The 19,759-nt window shown below is 44.0% G+C and overlaps 1 protein-coding gene across 1 annotated transcript in view; it reads right to left on the minus strand.

Moving 5' to 3' along the window:
• LOC138644553 (bile salt export pump-like) overlaps positions 1-19,759 on the minus strand; it is a 121,465-nt gene that overhangs the window by 15,988 nt on the left and 85,718 nt on the right. The window contains exons 18-22 of the mRNA XM_069733084.1: positions 14,835-14,979; positions 11,802-11,957; positions 11,495-11,599; positions 1,277-1,438; positions 817-1,020 (exon numbers count right to left, since the gene is read on the minus strand). Of these exons, the coding sequence (XP_069589185.1) occupies positions 817-1,020; positions 1,277-1,438; positions 11,495-11,599; positions 11,802-11,957; positions 14,835-14,979 (772 nt within the window). The remainder of the gene's footprint in view (positions 1-816; positions 1,021-1,276; positions 1,439-11,494; positions 11,600-11,801; positions 11,958-14,834; positions 14,980-19,759) is intronic.

Genomic DNA, 19,759 nt, shown 5'->3' on the forward strand with positions numbered 1-19,759 from the left:
TCTAAGTTAGAATTCTGGCTCAATTATAAGCAGAATTCTGCTGCATTTTTTGGTAGAAGAAATAACACCTGGTTGTCATTTTATTGATACGTTTTTAGCAGGAATGACAGAAGAAAAGCACAATGACATGTTCTAAGTGATGCACCATAATTGTTATCACGGGGAATACTATTATGTACTAAAGAAGACAAGTCCAGACAACTGACAGAACGCCATGTCTTTCTAACTCTGTACAACTCTTTTGAAGGGTTATTCTGACAATCATTTTTTTTTTACAAAGTACAGAATCTGCATGACTATTGTTAATATACAGTACAAGCACAACAAAAAGTATATTTATTGCTCCTTTGGCTCTTTTTTTTTCATCTCCTTCTGCCCTTCTATGCACCCAGTTTCACATAGCTGAACGAAAAAGTTTCTGCTAAAACTACATTTTTCAGCAGCACACTGCTTCTTCCCAGTGCTGCGGGCCCCTGCCTCTGTTCTTCTGTGGGCTTCCTGATAAAGATGGATTGAGCTCAACATGGGAAATTTTCATTTATATGAATCACGTCACCAACAATAGTTTTGAGTACAGTAACAGTTTTGATGTAGAGTGAAAAGAACCCTGCAAATCAGCTGCAAATCAGTACAGAATGTAAAAATAGGTGGCATTGGCGTTTGGCACATAATTTTGTATGAACAGAAAACTGAGGCCTCATTATCATTTTGATAATAACCTTTTAAACTGTCTCCTCTAAATAGTAATGTCACATATGAATTTGACCATATATGAAGTGTTACACAATTGTTACACAATAGATATTACTGAAATACCTTTCCGGCTTCTTCCAATGCTTTTTTGTCTTGATTTGCAAATCCTGTAAGCATTTTAGCTTGAAAAACTCCAGACAATCCGATCAAAGGAAGAAAACCCAACACAACTAAGCTCAGCTTCCAGCTAAAGTAGAAGGCAATGATGAACGAAGCTGCGATATTAGTTATGGAAGTGACAATCATTCCTATCTGAGAACCCGTAGCCTGAAATGGAAAATATTTTAAGTAAGTGGTGAATAAGTACTTCGGTGATACAATGACAGATAGTTATGACGATCCTCACTTCTCCATGCAGTGTTATATATAAAGTTCGCCTATAATATATGTAACGGACACAAATGTTTTAATACATTAGGAATAATACTATATGTTACTTATTGCATTCAAGTGACAGAAATTATCATCGATTTACAGAGAACCAACAAAAAACCGCAGCAGTGTAGAAATATTTTTACTCTACCCCTTGAATTTGAGATGCATCGGTGGCAAGTCTGGTGGTCAAAGCTCCCGGACTGTTATTAGCATCATCGAACCATCCAATTTCCTGACCGAGCATAGACTGGAAACCAACTCTCCTCAATCTTCGTGTCAGAAGTTCTCCAGATTTAGCAAAACAATAACCCTGGAAATAATAATTATTATATTTTAAAAGTAATTGTAAAAACAAGTAAATATAATAAATCAGGAGCTTTATTAATACACACTTTAAAAACACCTGTCAGAAAACATTAGAGATGAGCGGACATATTTGCAGGACTTGCACAGATGACGTCTCTCCAGCCCTGACCAATCAAATGCCATGACGGCACGCCGTAAGGTAAGAGATTCGCGGCTCTCCCACCTAACCGCCAGGTACCACTGACCTGGACGCTGCACCGGAGTCACGCAAATCGATCCGTTCATCTCTAATAACCATTGTTGCTTATTTGTCAGCTTGAAATGCGTCAATCCCAGCAGTTATCTGATTTGCAGTTTTTAATTACGCATTAATAAAGGGGTTTTGTGCTGTTGGACTGAATCTAAAAATCATGTAATGAAATTAATCTGATGCGAAAGGAAGTATAAGGCTGCTACTATGTTAGGAACACAATATAACAGAAGACAGAAGAAGTGAATCATCATTTCCAATTGAATGCCCTTGGACTTAACTTGATATATCTGGAATACCCCTTTATCACCTATGCACAGGATCCACATGATAAGTGATGATAACTGCTTGATTGGTTGGGGTCCGACCACTAGAAATCCAACTGATCATCAGACACAGGGGTCCTGTGTTCCCCATTTAATTAAAGAGGCCATTGCACATGTGAGCTGCCACTCCATTTAATATCTTTGAAACTAACAAGGATAGCAGAGCTGTGTACTTGGGTCTCTGGGTCTCTCCATCAACCCCATGCGCAAGAACCACTCCTTCATTCATACTGGACCACTGTTCTGGTGATCAGCAGGGGTCTCGGGGATCAGACCCCCACATGTCTATAGCTGTTTCTTTTTCCAAGACTTTATTATTTTTATCGAATATGAGGAACAGGGGAGGAATGAAGGGGGGGGGGTGGAGGTAAGGGTGGGCCGTGAAAAATAAGGGAAGTGGAACAAGCAAAACACATATTAAAGTGCGGAGTGGCAACAGTCGCCTTAATAAAGCAAGGGACGCAGCCCTTGGAACAAACTATCTAATAACTGTTTGTTATAAAGGGTATAATGTGTAACGTATTCAGAAAAGAAAATGGGTTAGGTACATTTTAACTTGTATAACGCAAGGGTCACAGCCCTTGGACGGACTAGGCATACTTTGGCTCATGTGAAGAAAGGGTCTTGTCCCTTGAACGGATTGATATTTCTAACGTCGATTGTAGTACAGAGGCAATATAAGTTGAGAGCTCCCAGACAAGGCAGATATACTATCAGGGAGGAATTAGGTGCGAGGCAGGCACCATCTTGTGTAGCCTTATGGTGATAAAGGTGAGTTGAGGTAGCAGCAGATGTTCAAGGAGGAAAACATTGGTCCCACTTATACCATTTCTGGTAGAACCTGCTAAACTCATTATTGGATAAAGCGAATTTGAGTTCGAGATCCCTGTGTTGCGACATTAATTTGATTATAGTGGTTTCGTTAGGGAGGGTCGTATTTTTGCAGTGGTATGCTATAGAGTTTTTGGCAACCATGCATAGGTGTAGGATAATTTTTACCAGAGAACTGTCTAAAAGGTGGGTATCCAATGAGAGGAGAGCTAGTTGGGGAGAAAGGGTGACTATAGGGCCTGGAAGTTTGGCTATTATCGAGGATATGCTTGACCAGAAGGTAGTGGCAATGGGGCAGTTCCAGAAAACGTGTAGCAACTCACCCCTGTGTCTGCAATTTCTCCAGCAGAGTGGGGAGATGGACAGGTTCATGTGTGAGAGTCTAGATGGGGTGTAGTACCATCTGGAACAAGTTTTAAAGTGGGATTCTAGAAGGGACATAGAGATTGTGGAGGAATATGTGGTTGAAAATGCCTCTTCCCAGTCGTCTGTGGAGGCGGATAGGTTTAGGGACTTCTCCCAGGCTAGAATATAAGCATTTTTTACAAAAGACGTGTCTTTATTGAAGCAGTCGTAAATAAACTTATGGCCCCAGAATATTCGGTGATTTGGGTTGGTTAAGATTTTTAAAGATTGCTCCGAAAATCTAAGTTTGAGGCCTAGAAAAAGTTTAACGTTTTCCCTCAATATGATGTATTCAAGGAAGGAGGACGAGGGAGCGTTGAATTTGGACTTTAGAGAACTAAAATTCAAAAGATTAGGACCATCCGATATGTCCCCCAGGGTAAGAATTTTTAGGTCGGCCCAGAGGGGGGGGCAGAGGTAGATTAAGGTGTGAGTAGATAAATGCGAGAAGTAGTTTATAGAGAGTAGATCTTTTTTGGCTGTGGCCCTCTACTCTGGATACTCTGGACCAGGCAAGGGAAATTGCTTGGAATATCGGGTGTTTAGGGATGCTTAGGTGGGGGCTAGCTATGGCTTTAAAGATCAAAGATTTGAGTTGCTTGCCCTTGTTTATTTCCAACTCCAAATCGTACCAAGCCGGGGTTTTTTGGTCAGAAAACCAGTGAGCGCTCTGTTTAAGAAGTGAGTGGTAGTGAGCATAAATGTTAGGAAGGCTCATTCCACCATGATTTTTCTTCTTATATAGGGATCTAGTGTTTGTTCTAGATTTTTTATTGTTCCAAACAGAGTTATTCAGATGAGCTTGGATCGCCGTTAGGTAGGACGTGGAGATGGGAAGTGGGATACATCTAAAGATGTATAGAATTTTGGGGAGCGTGAATAATTTGATTGCCAGATTTCTCCCCCACCAGGACAGGTCCCTGTGTTTGAAGGAAATGCAGTCTTTTAAAATTGAGTCAGTTAATTTTTTCATATTTGAAGTGGCTGTTTTTTCTAGGTCTTTGTTGATGATAACACCTAAATAGGGGATTTCTTCTCTGCACCAATTAAATGATACAGATGTGTTTAGGCATTGGATTTCCTTTTGGCTAACGTGAATGGGCAGGATGTTGGACTTTGAGTTATTGATCTTGAATTTAGAAAGGGTCGAGAAAGTCTCCAATTCGTTGAGGACTTCTAGTGTGGAGGATACCGGGTTTGTGAGAGTCAAGATAATATCGTCCGCGAACAAACTGATCTTATGCTGGCGCTTGTTTGCGGGTATTCCGGTTATAATGGGGTTTTGTCTGATATGTTCCACCAGGGGTTCTAGCGCCAAATTTAAGAGTAGGGGGGAGAGAGGGCAGCTCTGTCTCGTGCCGTTGCTGATGGGGAAAGCGTCCGAGATATGGTTGTTGCAAATAACTCTTGCTGTGGGACACTTGTAGAGTGTCATGAATGTGGAGACAAGGTTATTGTTGAAGCCAAATTTAATTAGGGTCTGTTTGAGGAATAGCCAGTCGATGCGGTCGAAGGCTTTCTCGGCATCTAGGGATATAAGTACTGTTGGTGATCTAGTGAGGTTTGTAAGTTTGATGGAATTCAGAATTCTTCTCGTGGCGTCAGCGGGTTGTCTATTTTTGACGAAACCCATTTGATCGTTCGCTACAAGATTAGGTAGGAGATCGCTGAGCCTGTTGGCTAGAATTTTTGAGAAGATCTTGATGTCTGTGTTCAACAGGGAGATCGGTCTGTAGTTGTTGGGGGAAGTGGGGTCACCTGTTTGTTTGGGGATTAGGATGATAGACGCTTCCAGCATTTCTTTTGGGAAGGATCCTATTTTGGCGGCGTGGTTAAAAAGCTCTGTTAGATGGGGGGCAAGGATTTTGCTGAATGCTTTGTAGTAAGCATTATTGAAGCCGTCTGGCCCAGGAGATTTGTGAGGTTTAAGGTGGTTTATGGTATCCTCTACCTCGGGGATGGAAAAGGGGGCGGCAGATTAATGTTGGCGAGGTAAGATCTGATGTCAGATTCTTTTGGGGGAGAGGAGGTAAGATCTGAGTTTAAGTTATAGAGTTTGGAGTAGTATTTAGAAAACTCATTTGCTATGTCCTGGGGGTGAGTTAGTGGGGTGCCATCTGTTAGGGAGGAGATTCTGTTTGTTTTGTTTTGTGTCCTTAGTTTTTTAATTCTGTTGGCCATGTATCTGGTGGGTTTGTTCAGCGACAAGTAGACCTTGAATTTAGAGGAGTTGAGGGCGGCTTCATAGGGAGAAAATATTAGGGACCTGAGTTCCTGTCTTAGGGAGAGGAGGTCAGATTGCATCTTAGGTGAGGGAGAGGGGAGGCCTATTATGGTTTTTGTAGGTTCAGAGTTTTTTCCCTTTTTTCCTTTTTTATTTTTGGCGGAGATATTCATTAAAGTGCCTCTGATGACGGCTTTATGAGCGCACCAATTATTAGGGGGGTTGGTATTTTCTGGGGAATTTTCTTTGAAGTAGTTGGTTAGAGTGTTCTGGATTGTGGCAGTATGGATGGAGTCATGGAGAATATGAGAGTTGCATTTCCATAGTTTAACATTTTTTAAGGAAGGGCCTATGAGTATTTCACCACTAACGGGGGAGTGGTCTGATAGCGTTCTGTCACCAATGGATACTTTTTTAAATTTGTCCAGGGAAAAAATGTCAGATAGGATCAAGTCGATCCTGGATGCAGAGTGGTGGACTGAGGAAAAATGTGAGAACTCTTTGGAGGAGGCGTTCAGGCATCTGAAGGTATCAAAAAGTTCATTTCTGTCCATCCACCAATTTAAGTTATCTGATTTAGGTCTAGAGTCCGATGAGGAATCTAGGATTCTGTCTGGGGTGATATTGAAATCTCCCAGGATAATCAAGGTGCGTCTCGTGACTTCGTTTATCTTTTTCAGCGTACTACAAAGGAATCTAATCTGATTTTTGTTTGGCGCATACAAATTTGCTAGAGTGCATGTCTGACCATTAATGGTACAAATTAGGATGTGATACCTGCCTCTAGTATCAGCATGCTCCTCCAGAGCCTCAAAGGGGACGGTGTTCCTGATCAGAGTGATCACCCCAGCCTTTTACTTGAGTTGCAGGCTTCGAAGATATGAGGGAAGCTGCGGTGATTAAAGTAGGGGTGATTCCCCGCCAGGAACCTCGTCTCCTGGATGCAGGCAATGTCTGCCTGGAATTTAAGAAGTTCCCTCCACAGAGTGTGCCTCTTTTGGGGGCTATTTAGCCCTCTAACCTTATATGTTAGAATTTTGAATGACATTATACCCCAGATGATGAAGACGAAAAGGGTGACACTAGGATCTAGGGGTACTTGTGACCTGAAAGGGAAAGGTTAGTGTTGAGTCAAGAAGGTTATAACCTGTATACTACAGGGATCTTTCTTCTTGAGGGATTCTTGAGCCAGAGGATCTTGGGTGGAACCTTAAAGATAAAATAGCACAACGGAATAGAACAGTAACTGCACAAGTAGGTCAACAGAGCTACCTGGAAGGAGATTAGAAGGGGTTATTGAGAGTGGACGGGAATAGGGGAGATGTCCCATCTAGAGTTTAAGAGGGAGGCCCCCTTGGTTAGATAACAGAGGAAATAAGCTGGCAGAGTGGTAGGATGGTAGTAGTTCAGCGGGCAAGTGATTTGACGAAGTTTAGGCCATCCTCGACAGAGTGTATCGGTATGATTCTTTCCCGATGTGAAATTAATAATTTTAACGGGAAGCCCCATTTATAGTTTATTCCTTTGTCCCTGAGGGCTAAATTCTCTGCGGCCTTCTAGGGTTTCCTTTGAGAAGTCTGGGAAGACTTTTAGGTCTCCATAGGGATCTGGGAAGGTTCTTTTTTCCTTAAGATAGTTGAGAATGGACTCTTTGGCTTTAAAGAAGTGGAGTTTAAGAATGGTGTCTCTGGGTAGGTCCGCAGAGACTTTAGGGGGCTTGGGCAGCCGGTGAGCCCTGTCAATTGTGAGGTCTAGGTCTGAAAGGTCTGGCAGAGCTGCTTTGAAGATACTTTTGAGGTGGGAAGACAATTGGTCTTGGGGGATGTCCTCTGATATGCCTCTGATTTTTAGGTTGTTGTGCCTGCCTCTATCTTCGAGGTCTGCCAATTTAGACCGTAGGTGTTTCATTTCAAAGCTGACCTTATCCAGTTCGTCAAAGGAGAAAGACGACCTATGTTCAAGTCTGTTCAGTCTCTCCTCGTGCTTAGACATTTGCCTGTCAATCCTGTCAATTTTGTCACAGTATTTCTGGAAATTTAGGTCCATTTCGCTTTTCATAGTAGATACCAGGGAGTTTATCTTATCATCCATTATGTTTTTTATTTTATTTATTGGGTCCTCTTGGTCTAATTGGCTTGGGTTTACAGCGTGTGAGGATGAGTATGTGTTAGCTGCCTTTGAACCCCTATTAGCCTCAGGGTCATCATATTTTGTTTTGCTTTTTTGCGGAGATTGGTTAGGGGACGTGTCGCTAGAATCAGCCTCCTCCTCTGCTTCTGAGTAATTTCCAGAAACGGAATATCTCTCGCTCATAGTGCCTGGGTTTGATCTCTTCAAGCTGGTTGAGGAGTCCATTTTTGGAGGAGAGGATTTGTCTCCAAGAGATTTGGAGTTGGACTCGTAATCTAGTAGATGAGGTGAGTCCCTTCTGGGAGACCTAGATCTGCGTCTAGGAGAGGAGAGGGAATTAGGTCTGACTTTTTCTTGGTCTCTGCGACTTGTGGGTGTGTCTTGTTTCTGGCTATAGGGTGCCTTTATTGGGGTAATGTGGATAGCTCTGCCTTTGAATTTTGCGTTATTCATGGTATCAAGCAGAGGACCCTGTTAGGGCAGATATTAAAGTGACGGGCAGGTGAGACAGTAACACTCGGCAGAGTCAGGGAGTGGCTAGTCTTAATAAAAGTGTTGTAGTTCCTTCCCCGGGGTGGATATGTCCTGAGAGGCTGGCAGGAGGAGAATGGACCTGAGTTTAATGGAACTTTAATGGGAGGAGAGATTGATATCAGATCAGTGGCCAATTATAATTGAGTGCAGTGGCCCGGTTGATGGTGCTCTGCTTTCTGTTATCAGCCTTCAGAGAGCTCAAAATGGCGCCGGCGGAGTGATTCACTAAAGAGGTGTCCGGAACTACTTCCCATAAGCTCTAATGGATTCCAATAGAGGGCGACAATAATGGGTTAAAAGTGGGTTTAATGTTCGTTTCCCCTCTGATATATGATGGATGGAGGGATGGGGGGAGAGCGGATGGAAATGGATCCCCCTTTAACCCACGATCAGCAGTATCCCGAGAGTGAGGGACTATTTTTTAGTACCGGGCCTCCAGATATCGCTGATTTGGAGCCGGGGGGTCGATTAGTCCCGACCACTAACCTTGTGTGTGCTGCCGGTGGGTGGTCTGAGAATATTGGGCCCAGTCCGGATGGTGAGGAGGGAGAACAGGTGAGACACTCCCAGAGCCTCTGTGGTGGCACCGCCGCTCACCGATCTGTTTGAGTCGGCGCCCGGGACCTGTCAGTCTGCCGGCGCCGGTGACCGGGGAGCTGCGGAGGCTTCTTCTGTCTTCGGCGGCGCTTCCTGGATGGAGCCGCTGCTGCACCGCTGTCCTCACTTGCGGCTGCCGGCCGCTTCAGGTGAAGTGATGGCGGAGATGGAGCTGTGCGCAGGGCAGGGTCGGGAGCCGCGGCCGCGGCTAGATCAAAGCCGCCCGAGCTTGTCTGGTGAGTCAGCTTACCGGAGGGCTCCGGCGAGGATTTTCCTGGCGCTGGCACCGGGTGTTGACACGCAGGCCTCTCTAGAAGGGGGTCTGTTAGCCCCTTCTACCTCCTGGGCTTGAGTGCGAAGGGGGAGGAGGGGAGACTTCCCTTACTCTGCAACGCTGCAGCAGAGAGCCCTCCAGGGCTTCCAGGCTTGCTAGGCCTCAGGGGGTCTAGTCTGATTGAGCCGTTTTGGGGCCAAATATATAGCAAAATATGTTTGGAGGGGCTCCTATTAGTGTTAGGAGATGATGAAGGGGAATATATGGCCAGGGGTCTCCTTAAATTGCAGTGGAAGTTGCTTTTTGGGACTTTTCCCCAGGAGCTCCCTCTTCACACGACTGTCTCCATAGACGTCCAAAGCCACGCCCCGTCTATAGCTGTTTCAACAGAAAAGAGCTCAGCCATCTCCAACAGCTAAACTGGTGAGACCCCTGTTCTCCTGATATGTGGGTGTGACAGAGGTTAAAAAAGTTTTTTTTCTATTTTAGACTGGCACTTGTCGGGGCCGGTAAAAGATCACCGATTGGCAGTAAGTTACTGGCTTATTTAAACTGGCTGACGTTTATTCTACGCAGACATACAGATTGATAATGCGATCGTTCTGTGTAATCAGAATATTATGTTATCTGCAGCACATCTCCAGTTTAAGCCGATTTAATAATGATTGCACCCAACTAACAAGTGTTTTACATGATCATCAGGTGATTGCTGGCCTCTTTAGAGGTGGAATAAAGCAAAAAGGGGAAGAAATTGTTATTTTCATATCCCTATAATACACAGAATAAGCGAGTATAAAAAAATCTAACCTTTAAGAATATGTATTAAAAGATAAAGATAAACCCAAAAATTAAAATATGACACTCATCCAAACACATGACTAAACAAAACATTCAATGGTATATAAAGAAATGTATAAATCAATCCCTGTATGGGAAGAGAAATAGTCTGGCAACGATCAGTGTAGGAAACAATGGTCCCTTGTATTGAGACCCTCATGAAATCCTTGACATTACTCCAAGTGGTTGAATCACTGGTCTTTATGACTCATGATCCACTCTAAATACAATACTAGTCAAATAAAAACAACAATAATCAAGAAAAAGGAAAGTACAGAACAATCTCACCCATTCAATGATTCATTTGGAGTCGTCATATCATGGTCCATATTCAAATGACTCCTGTTTCCAGCTACAAAATAGTCCTGGTATCAACCCTAAGGGTCCCTAGTCAGTAGTCACACATACTGACCCTGGTCAACCGCAAAGGGCCATCCACAGCTGACCTTCAAGTCTTGAGTGTCCTTGGACTGTCGCTTACATGACTCCGGACGCGTTTTCTCGTTTAAGATTCATCGGGATAGAAAACGCTCATTAGCTCATGAAAAATTCAGGGCTACGACTCCCTCCTCTCTAGAGGTGCCAATAGTTGGGAATGAGCGTTCGTACATTCACTGATTATAGGATGGTCAAATGGGGCCATTTACTGTGCTATCTTACAGCACCAGGGTTCGGGTTCCAAGTCTGACCAAGAACATCCCAACATCATAAAATCAAAATGAGTTTGGGATGTCTTTTACATGTTTGAGTAGACATCCTCCAGTTTCTTCCGACATGCCTAAAATTATATACTGTATATTGACAGATTAGTAGACATCCTGGGTATGATCCAGATAGGGCTTGTACCTTGTGACAGGTGCTGATGTGAATTTTGACACCTCTGACAGGGCTGTATAAGGGCTTGTGCAGATGACTGTATTTTCAAGACATCAGATCGCACTCGGACCAATGTTATTCTATGGGGCCAAGCACATTTCCAGTTTTTTCCTCGGTCAGGGTCTATCCGAGGAAAAAAAAAATCACAGCATGCACAATTTGCAGCCAATATTTGGATCACACTCGGCCATGCAAGTCAATGAGTACGTGGGAAACATTGGACCTCACTCGGATGACATCTGAGTGAAATCAGATTTTCATGGACTGACAAAATGGAGAATTTTTTTTTTCCACCTACTTCACATCCGAGAAGTTCAGATCACACTGTGATCAGAATGTGATTGGCATAATCAGCCCGGTTCTCTCAGATGAGAGAAAATACGCTGGTGTGACCCTAGCTCAGGGGTGAGGAACCTTCTTTTTGCCAAGGCCCATTTGGCTATTGTAGCCATCGTTTGTAGGCGTACAAACTGTGTAATTCTTCCCACAAAGTAAGTCTTGACGCTGGCACTGGTGTCAGGACGTAATCTTTCATTGCATGTGCCTCAGCGTTCAGTAGTGAGCGCTGATTGCATGTACTCACAGAGCAAGAAGAAATTAAAAGGCCGGTGGTCGCAAAAACACAGCTGCTGGCCCAAGTATTGTGGACTTGTGGTCACCTGAAATCTGCTCGGAGTTGGAGAAAAGGTCATCGTGGACCATAAATGCCCCTCGGGCCTGAGATTTCCCACCCCTGCTCCAGCTTAAGAAACAGGAATACTCTGTTACAGACTCACCTGTAAAAACTGGGTAATTAACGACATGCCTGCGATAATGACAAACAGGACGCAGATCCCATTAATATCTTTGGTCTGCTGAACTTCATCTTCCAATGAGAAAGTCTGAAAAACAACAAAAAAAATATATAGACAAAATGTGCCACACTTCACATGGAGTTTACCGCCATTATTCTGATGGTTACAGTACATGCCCTCCCCCTTTACATATTGCAGAAATATATTCCAGCTCACAAGACTGCGGAAAGAACTTACATTAATGATGACAGTTGTGTAATTGTGTGCTATTTTTTGTGTCATTACTTACCCCCAGCACCTGACTAAACAGAACAGCATAAAGTGGAGTAAGAGTTCCATTAATGGCTGCCCCTATGGATCCAAAAACAAGGTATGGCCACTCCGGAGTGTTATACTTCAGTATCCTCATTACTACATTCTTCTGGTTCTTCTTGTTCTTTTTATTCTAGTAATCATAAAGATAAAATCACATGGTTTGCAGTCACAATCACAAGTGTAGAGAGAGGCTTAAAGTGGTTGTCCAGGTTTGGAAAGAAAATCTGCATCATTCACTCTATGTGACTGTAGACTTGCGAATCCTCACATCGGGCATAACTCACACTGTCAGGATTTTCTAGTGCAGGCACAGGGAGCGAGCAGTCATGAGGTATATATATTCCCAGCCACATTCCGACTAGACATGCACAACCTCACACAATGCAAGTGAATTGAGCAATGCCACGCAAGGCTAGTTGGAATGTGACCAGAAGTAGGCATATTACATACTTGCAGTCACGTGACCGCCTAGTCTCGCCGCTGGCACCAGAGAGTCCTGACAGTGCATGCTATACATGATGTGAGGAATCACAAGTCTGCAGTCACATAGAGGAGACATTTGTGCCTTAGGCTAGGTTCACACTGCGTTACAGCAGCCCGTTCAACATATACGTTAAACGGGCTGCTGTAACGCAAGTGCCGACTTTGGCACATCGCTAGCGCAGATAGAGCATCTGCTAGCTCTATCTGCGCTAGCAGTGACGGACCCGGAAATGCTGCAGCCCGCGTCTTAGGGTCCGTCACTCAATGACGGCACATCGCTAGTGCACGCCCATTGTGGGCGTGCGCTAGCGATGCGTCCAACATTGGAGTCAATGGCGGCGCTAGCGGACTACGTTACACCGCGTTATGCCGCGGTGTAACGTAGTCCGTCTAACGGACTGGGGGAACACAATGTGAACCTGGCCTAACCTAGACAACTCCTTTAAGTTAACTAGTTCAAGTCCAGTAATAAGGAGATCGTAAAGGTTCTCTCTGGCAAAAGGGAAACCTTATAGGAGTTGTCCATTATGACGTTTCTTCCGCTTGGACGAAATATGAACGCTGATTGTCTGCAGTGCTCACGTGACACATCCTCCCCCTCCAGAAGATGTTGATGTCAGGGAATCGGTACAGGAAGCAGCACTAAGGCTGAGTATGGAGGCGGGAACTGAATATCTTTTTTAAAACATTCTTTCACTTATTTGGGCTCCTTAATAAAAGGCTGACCAGTAATGGAAAACTCCTTTAAGGTCCTCATACAGCAAAGTCCCCCAAAACTGCGTATTTTGGATGGGATCTAATGGCTATCCTTTGGTTCTCATGGCAGATTAGCAGCCTCCAGAGGAGCCGGACAATGTGCTCTCTTAGGGTATGTGACTCCAGTGTACACCCCCAAGTTTTTGCTATAGTAAGACCCTTCAGGAATATGCCAGGGGAGTTTTTTTCTGAAGCATCTTTGGCGTCTTTTTCGTCATTTTTGTGGCGACTCTGACATTGAATATATGGACAATCCTACAAGTAAAAAACTTCCCCTCTAGGTACTTTACACTACTGCATTATATGGAAATTGGCCCCTGTGGCTTGCACCTCATAAATGAGGAAAAGAGCACCATACAGCATGATCAATTATTACTCAGCAATAGAGATGAGCAGATCGAATCGCGGGACTCCGGTAAAGTGTCCAGGTCAGAACCGGAGTCCCACAAATCGATCTGCTCATCTCCACTCAGCATTTTTAGTAATTTCCTAAATAAATCAATTACAAGGCAAAATATGGGTTCCGGCCAACTATAACTATACTGATGAAGACAATATTATTTCCCTGATGCCAAATATCTATTACTAAAATAATGCATTCAGGAATATATAGCAAAATACTATAAGAAATAATAATAATGTCATTATTGAAAATGTGATCTCTGCATTGCCACCTGCTGGTCACATCTGGTACTTCAGTGCTCACTATTTGTAAAATTGTCACAGGCAAGAGGTTTTTAGCATAACCAGACCGGATTAAGGGCAATCTGTAAGCAGGTTATTGACTATTTAATCTGAGAGAAGCATGACGCTGGGGCAGAGAGCCTGTTTCCAGCGATATGTCACCTTACCTGGCTACTTGTTGTTATTTCAATAAAATCAGTGTTTTATCATCAGGAGATTATCAGTAGAGGACTAGTCTGCTGCCATGTAGTCCTGCTGCCCTGTGTAACCCTGCCCGCATCACTGATTGACAGCTTTCTGCCAATGTACAGTGTAAAGTTGTCAATGAGTGGTGTCTGTATCAAAATAGTAATCTGTGCTGATAAATACAATTTTGCTGCATTATTTTATACTTTTTCTCCCTATTTTTTTTAGTTCACTGTTTGCTTCGTGTGTGTTTATAGACACTGTTAAATTGTACTTTTTTGGTGCATATTTTCCAATGGGCTTCGTTGAGGAGCCTGAAAAACACATTTAAAAAGTGCAGTTGTGTTTTCAAGTGCGGAATCCCAGCGTTTCTGCACTTTAAAAAAATACTGCATCAAGCCAACAGCATGAGGTAGGAGCAGAGACCCTGATTTCAGCGATATGTCACTTAGTTTACTGGGTGCAACAGTTGTGATAAAATCACTGTTTTCTCTGCTGTAACTCTAGCAGAGCTCGCGGAGCGCTGAGCTGTGTATACCACTTGTTGACGGCTTTCTGTGTACAGTATATATTGACAGAAAGCTGATAATCAGTAATGCGGGCGGACTTGGACTAGGAGGCACGAGACATCTAGTCCTGCAGCGATAATACCCTGCTGATAAAATACTAATTTTATTGAAACAGCAGCACACAGCCTAGCAAGTGACACATCGCTGGAATCAGGATCTGAGTCCCTACAACAGATTATATAGAAAAACCTGCTGACAGATTTGATTCAATGCACTTCAGAAAGCAATGACAGTATCACTTTTCGATATGTACGTCAGGCTCGGTACACGGTGTTTAAAACCACCCTGCAACTGGATATACATAAGGCGTGTGGCTGCGTCATCAATACCTTCTTTTTGGACTGTGATTGATCCAGGGGCTCAGATTCATCAATATCATTAACTTCCAGACCGGGGGACTTATTCACAGTACCGGACAAGGCGTCGGGGAAGACGTTAGACAGCTGGGATTTTGTACGAAGCCGAATGGAGTTCCTGTAAGACATATATATTATAGAATAAGTGTATGATGTCAAATATAATACTTTCTAGACGTAGATCTGAAAGCAGAGACCTTGAATGAAATGCAGCTGACTGCAGGGCAGCATGATAACAGAGGGCAGAGGATCATTATTTATTCATAATTAATATTCGTAATCTGAACAGGAGGCATGAGTGATGTTCTGTAACGTCTGCTTATTGTACACTAACTGCACGTGACTATACAAAGCTTTGTAATATACAGGGGAAAAGTATCAGGACACCTACCCATGACACCTACAGGGGCTTTTATGACATCATGTTCTAAATCCATGGGCGTTAATATGGAGTTGTTCTCGCCTTCGCAGCTAAAACCGCTTCCACTCTTCTACACAATTTTGGAGGAAATGGGAATTTTTGCCCATTCAACAAGGTCAGACACTGATGATGGAGGAGAGGTCCTGGCCTGCAATCTCCATTCTTGTTCATCCCAAAGTTGCTCAATGGGGTTGAGGTCAGGGCTCTGTGCGGCCAGTCAAGTTCTTCCCTAATTCATGCTTTCATGGACCTCCTGCAAAGGGTCACAGTCATGGAACAGAAAAGGACTTTCCCCAAACTGTTCCCACAAAGTTGGAAGCTACAATTGTCCAAAATGTCTTATATGCTGAAGCATTAAGATTTCCCTTCTCTGACACTTAGAGGCAGAGGCAGACACCTGAAAAACAACCCCATAGACTATTATCTCTCCATTACCAAACTTTACAGTGGGCACAATGCAGTCAGACGGGTAACGCTCTCCTGGCATTCACCAAACCCAGACTCATCCATCAGATGCCAGATAGAGTAGCATCCATTACTCCAGTGGCCGCTGGTGGTGGCTTTACCCTACTCCACCAGATATTTGGTAGTGTCTTGGTCAAGTAATGGCTGCATGTAATTGTTTGGCCATAGAAACCCATGCTATGAAGCCCCCGTGGCACAATTCTTTAGCTGCTGTTAATGCTAGAGGAGGTCAGGAACTCTGCAGTCATTCAAAAGACAAGAATTGGCAACCTTTATGCACTATGCGCTCAGGAGTCAGCAACTTTACTCTGCAACATTATGTGTGCAGCATTGTCGTCAATGCACACTTTCCATCCTCCCCTCCATTGGCAGGGATGCCGACTCACTCACTGCCCCGGCCCTTGTCCCACGCGTCCTCCTCCTCCTGCTGCTTCCCAGGGTTTTGCACATGCCTATCATGTCCCCGGGCACTACGGTAAGGGCACGCACGTGTGCTCCTGGTTTCTTAGAGAGACAGCATGCACCAATCAAAAATGTCCCCAGCCAGTGGATGAGAGACACATTATTTAAGGCACCTCCACCTGTTGGGAGATACCAGAGCAACGTGTTATGTCAGTTGTCTGCACGCTTGCTACTTCTCAGGTCCTCTGTACCTGCCTGTACCTATCTTCCTGCACTTGCTGTGTGTTCCTGTATTCTAACCGTGCCCGCCAGCATCTGCCTGCCTGTATATCAGCCATGCCAGTCTGCATATGAGCCATACCTGTCTGCACCTGCCGTGTCTGCCTGTATACCAGCCGCCTGTGTACCAGCCATCCCTGTAAGCACCTGTTGTGCTTGCCTGTAAACCAGCCATTCCTGCCTGCACCTGTTGTGCTTGCCTGTATGCCAGCCGTCCCAGCCTGTACCTGCCATTCCAGCTCCCTTCTCCTTTGAGGGTGAGTTGCAGAGTGTTCAAGGTCAATCCTAGAGTAGCACCTGACGTCCATCTGGAGTCAAGTCTAACCCCACCATAAAGGGCTCTAGGGAAGAGTCAGGTGTTCACCTAGTTTCGCCCCTCCATGCTCTCCTCGGTTCACGGCACAGTGGTTCCACTACCACGGACATTACAATGTGATCTGCCATTTCATGGTTGAGCTGCTTTGGTTCCGAAATGTTTCCACTTTCCACTCATACAGTATTTCAAGATGGAACATTTAGGAGGGAGGAAATGTCATGAACTAAGTTGATGGAATGGTGAGCTCTTTATCATTGAAGTATACAACAGCTGCAGGCTTATACTGTAGGTTTATCTTGAGCAGACAGCAGGTAGCATTGTGTTAATTGTTAGTTTGTTTAGTCTGTACTCTGTGATATCTTGGGTGTTTGGTTTGCATTCAATTTCTCCTTCACGTAGTAATGATGCAGATAATGGTCGGTTCCAAGATAAACAGTTCATTCCCCAATAATGTCTGAGTGCTGGTGATTCTGTTATGAAATCTGCAACAGGACATGGGCTGAGACACAGAGAGCAGAACACAGCTTGGCGAGCAGACTGATACAAGGAGTCATCCAGAAGCTCTCACCTCCAGTATTCATGAAAGAAACTCAGAATATACAAATATAGGAGAGAAGGAACCTCATTATAGTGGCCAAACTAAATAACATGACAATTACCAGTATAACGTGGAAATATTACTGTTCAGAGATGACTTGCGGGCAGTTTTATTACTGTGAGAGATCATAGATAAAAACTTCAGGAATATGACAAGAAAAACAGACATGCAATAGCCATTATTGGCTTATAAGTTATTAGTGGTTGAAAATATAAAAAAATATAATTATATATAGCCATGTTGCAGCCATATTCCTATTCACTTCACCTAACACATACAGTGCTCTGAGAAATACATTGCACCCAACCATAAGGTATCCATCAGGGCAGTAACTCAGTAGCCCAGAGGAGCAGACGTCTGACAGGACACACAGGCAAGTGCGATACTTAGTGTGAGGACCACTTTAGATTCTTCAAACTGTGTGTATGGGGGGCTTCCTGCTAAAGGCGGGGAAGACTGTGAGGCATTATTGTGTATATGAGTGATTGAGGAGCATCATACTCTGAGGGGGAGACTGTGGGAGCCATTATACTGTGTGTTGAGGCACTGTGGCAAACATACTACTGGGTGTGGTGTGGCACATATTGTTTGTGGGGGTGCTGTGGGGGCATCATAATGTGTGCTGGGAAAATTACTGTGGGTGCATTATACTGTAGTGGGGGAATATAGTGTGAGTGCATCATACTGTGTGCGGAAACTCTGAGGCCTCATACTCTGTGGGGTGCGATGGGGCATTAGAATGTGTGTTGGTAAATTTACTGTGGGAGCATCATACTGTGTGTGGGGGGGATTACATAAAGTGGTCATCACACTGTGTTTGGGGGTCTGTGGGACAATCATACTGTGTGTGTGTGTGTTTGTGTGTGTGTGTGTGTGTGTGTGTGTGTGTGTGTGTGAATGTAATGAGGGTTGCATTATATTGTGCAGGGGACTGTAAGGGCACCATACTTTGTGTGGGGCACTGTGGGTGCATCATGATTCATAATATGTAGGGTGCTGTGGGGCATCATACTATGTGCGGTTTGTGGATCATACTTAGTTAAGGTAATGTACTGTGAGGGCATAAGATTGTGTGTGGACTCCACTGTTGGGGCCATGAAATGAGTATCACACTGTGTGGCAAAATTAATGGGCCTCAATAACATTTCTGTCCTCTAAAGAGGACTAGGTGAGCTTAGGGCAGTGGCTTAGTGTAAAATAAACATTGTCACAGCACGTTATGCAGAACTCCGTTAATGCTCTACAGACTAGGTTTTAAGCTCCCTCCCACTGTTAGACATCTATGACAATGGCTTATCTCCAGAAGAGCAAAAGGATCGGCATTTCAAAATTGGACATGCAAGAGCCTTAACTCCCCCGACAGTGAATTTTCCGGAGCCCCCATACACATTAGAGTATATACCACATCCGTAAATATCGGCAACTTGAGTGGATGTTAATATAATGTGCATGGGTAATTTAAGACACTAGAATGTGTAAAGATTCGGCTAGTAGATGAATTCCAGGAAACAAAAGAACTTGTGCAGGTGAGAGTGGAATTGCTCTAAAGCGACTGATATAAGGTGATACAAGAAGGAAACTAACTGCTGAGGTCTACTTGGGACAGAAGCGCACAATAGGACAATACCGCAAGAAAATAAGAGTGGGCGAGAATGACGTTAGTGCTCCCCTGTCCTTACACAACGCCTATAACGGCCTGAGAATACGAGGCTGCAGAAGAAGGAAACTAAAGCATCATTCAGATGCCACACACAAGGCCACTTATAGAAAGATGGTACACTATGGAATGCAGAACAGGAAGAATCTGCAATAGGAAGCCGACAGAAGGTGAAAGATACAATCTGATCTATGTGCAGAATCGGAACAGCAACTTTAATGATAAATAATCAGACACTACAAGGTTGGTGCATTGATTCAGGCACAATAAGTCACACAAGGCAAGCGACAGCAGCTTTTTCACAGAACTTGACTTAAATAGCAAGTTAACACTCAAATCTTTCTGATTAATGCAGAATGTAGAAGAAACTGGACATGGAGTCCTCATATGCCCTAGAGAAATGGACAAAATCTAACTCTACCAGTAAATGACGTTATATATGTTTCTAGTCTAGTAGGAGGGCTATTATCCATAAAGCATATGACAGCTAAAAGAATCACTGTAAAATTAAACGGTGTTGTCCGGTCCAAATCAATAAGTCTGCAGTCACTCTTGTTTAAATGCAGATTTATGAATCCCACCAGGGCACGCACTTTGTGCTGCGGGCATTTGCCAGTTTCCGACCCAGGACTGGAGGGTATATATACACTTGTATGGAACAGGTCATGCCCTCTGGTAAGATATACCCACTGGCTGGCCGCATCACTAAACGGGGAACAGACTTGGCTCAATGCAAGTGTATGGAGCGAGGCCATGCGCA

The sequence above is a fragment of the Ranitomeya imitator genome, chromosome 7, assembly GCF_032444005.1.
Source record: "Ranitomeya imitator isolate aRanImi1 chromosome 7, aRanImi1.pri, whole genome shotgun sequence".
Taxonomy (NCBI): Eukaryota; Metazoa; Chordata; class Amphibia; order Anura; family Dendrobatidae; genus Ranitomeya; species Ranitomeya imitator.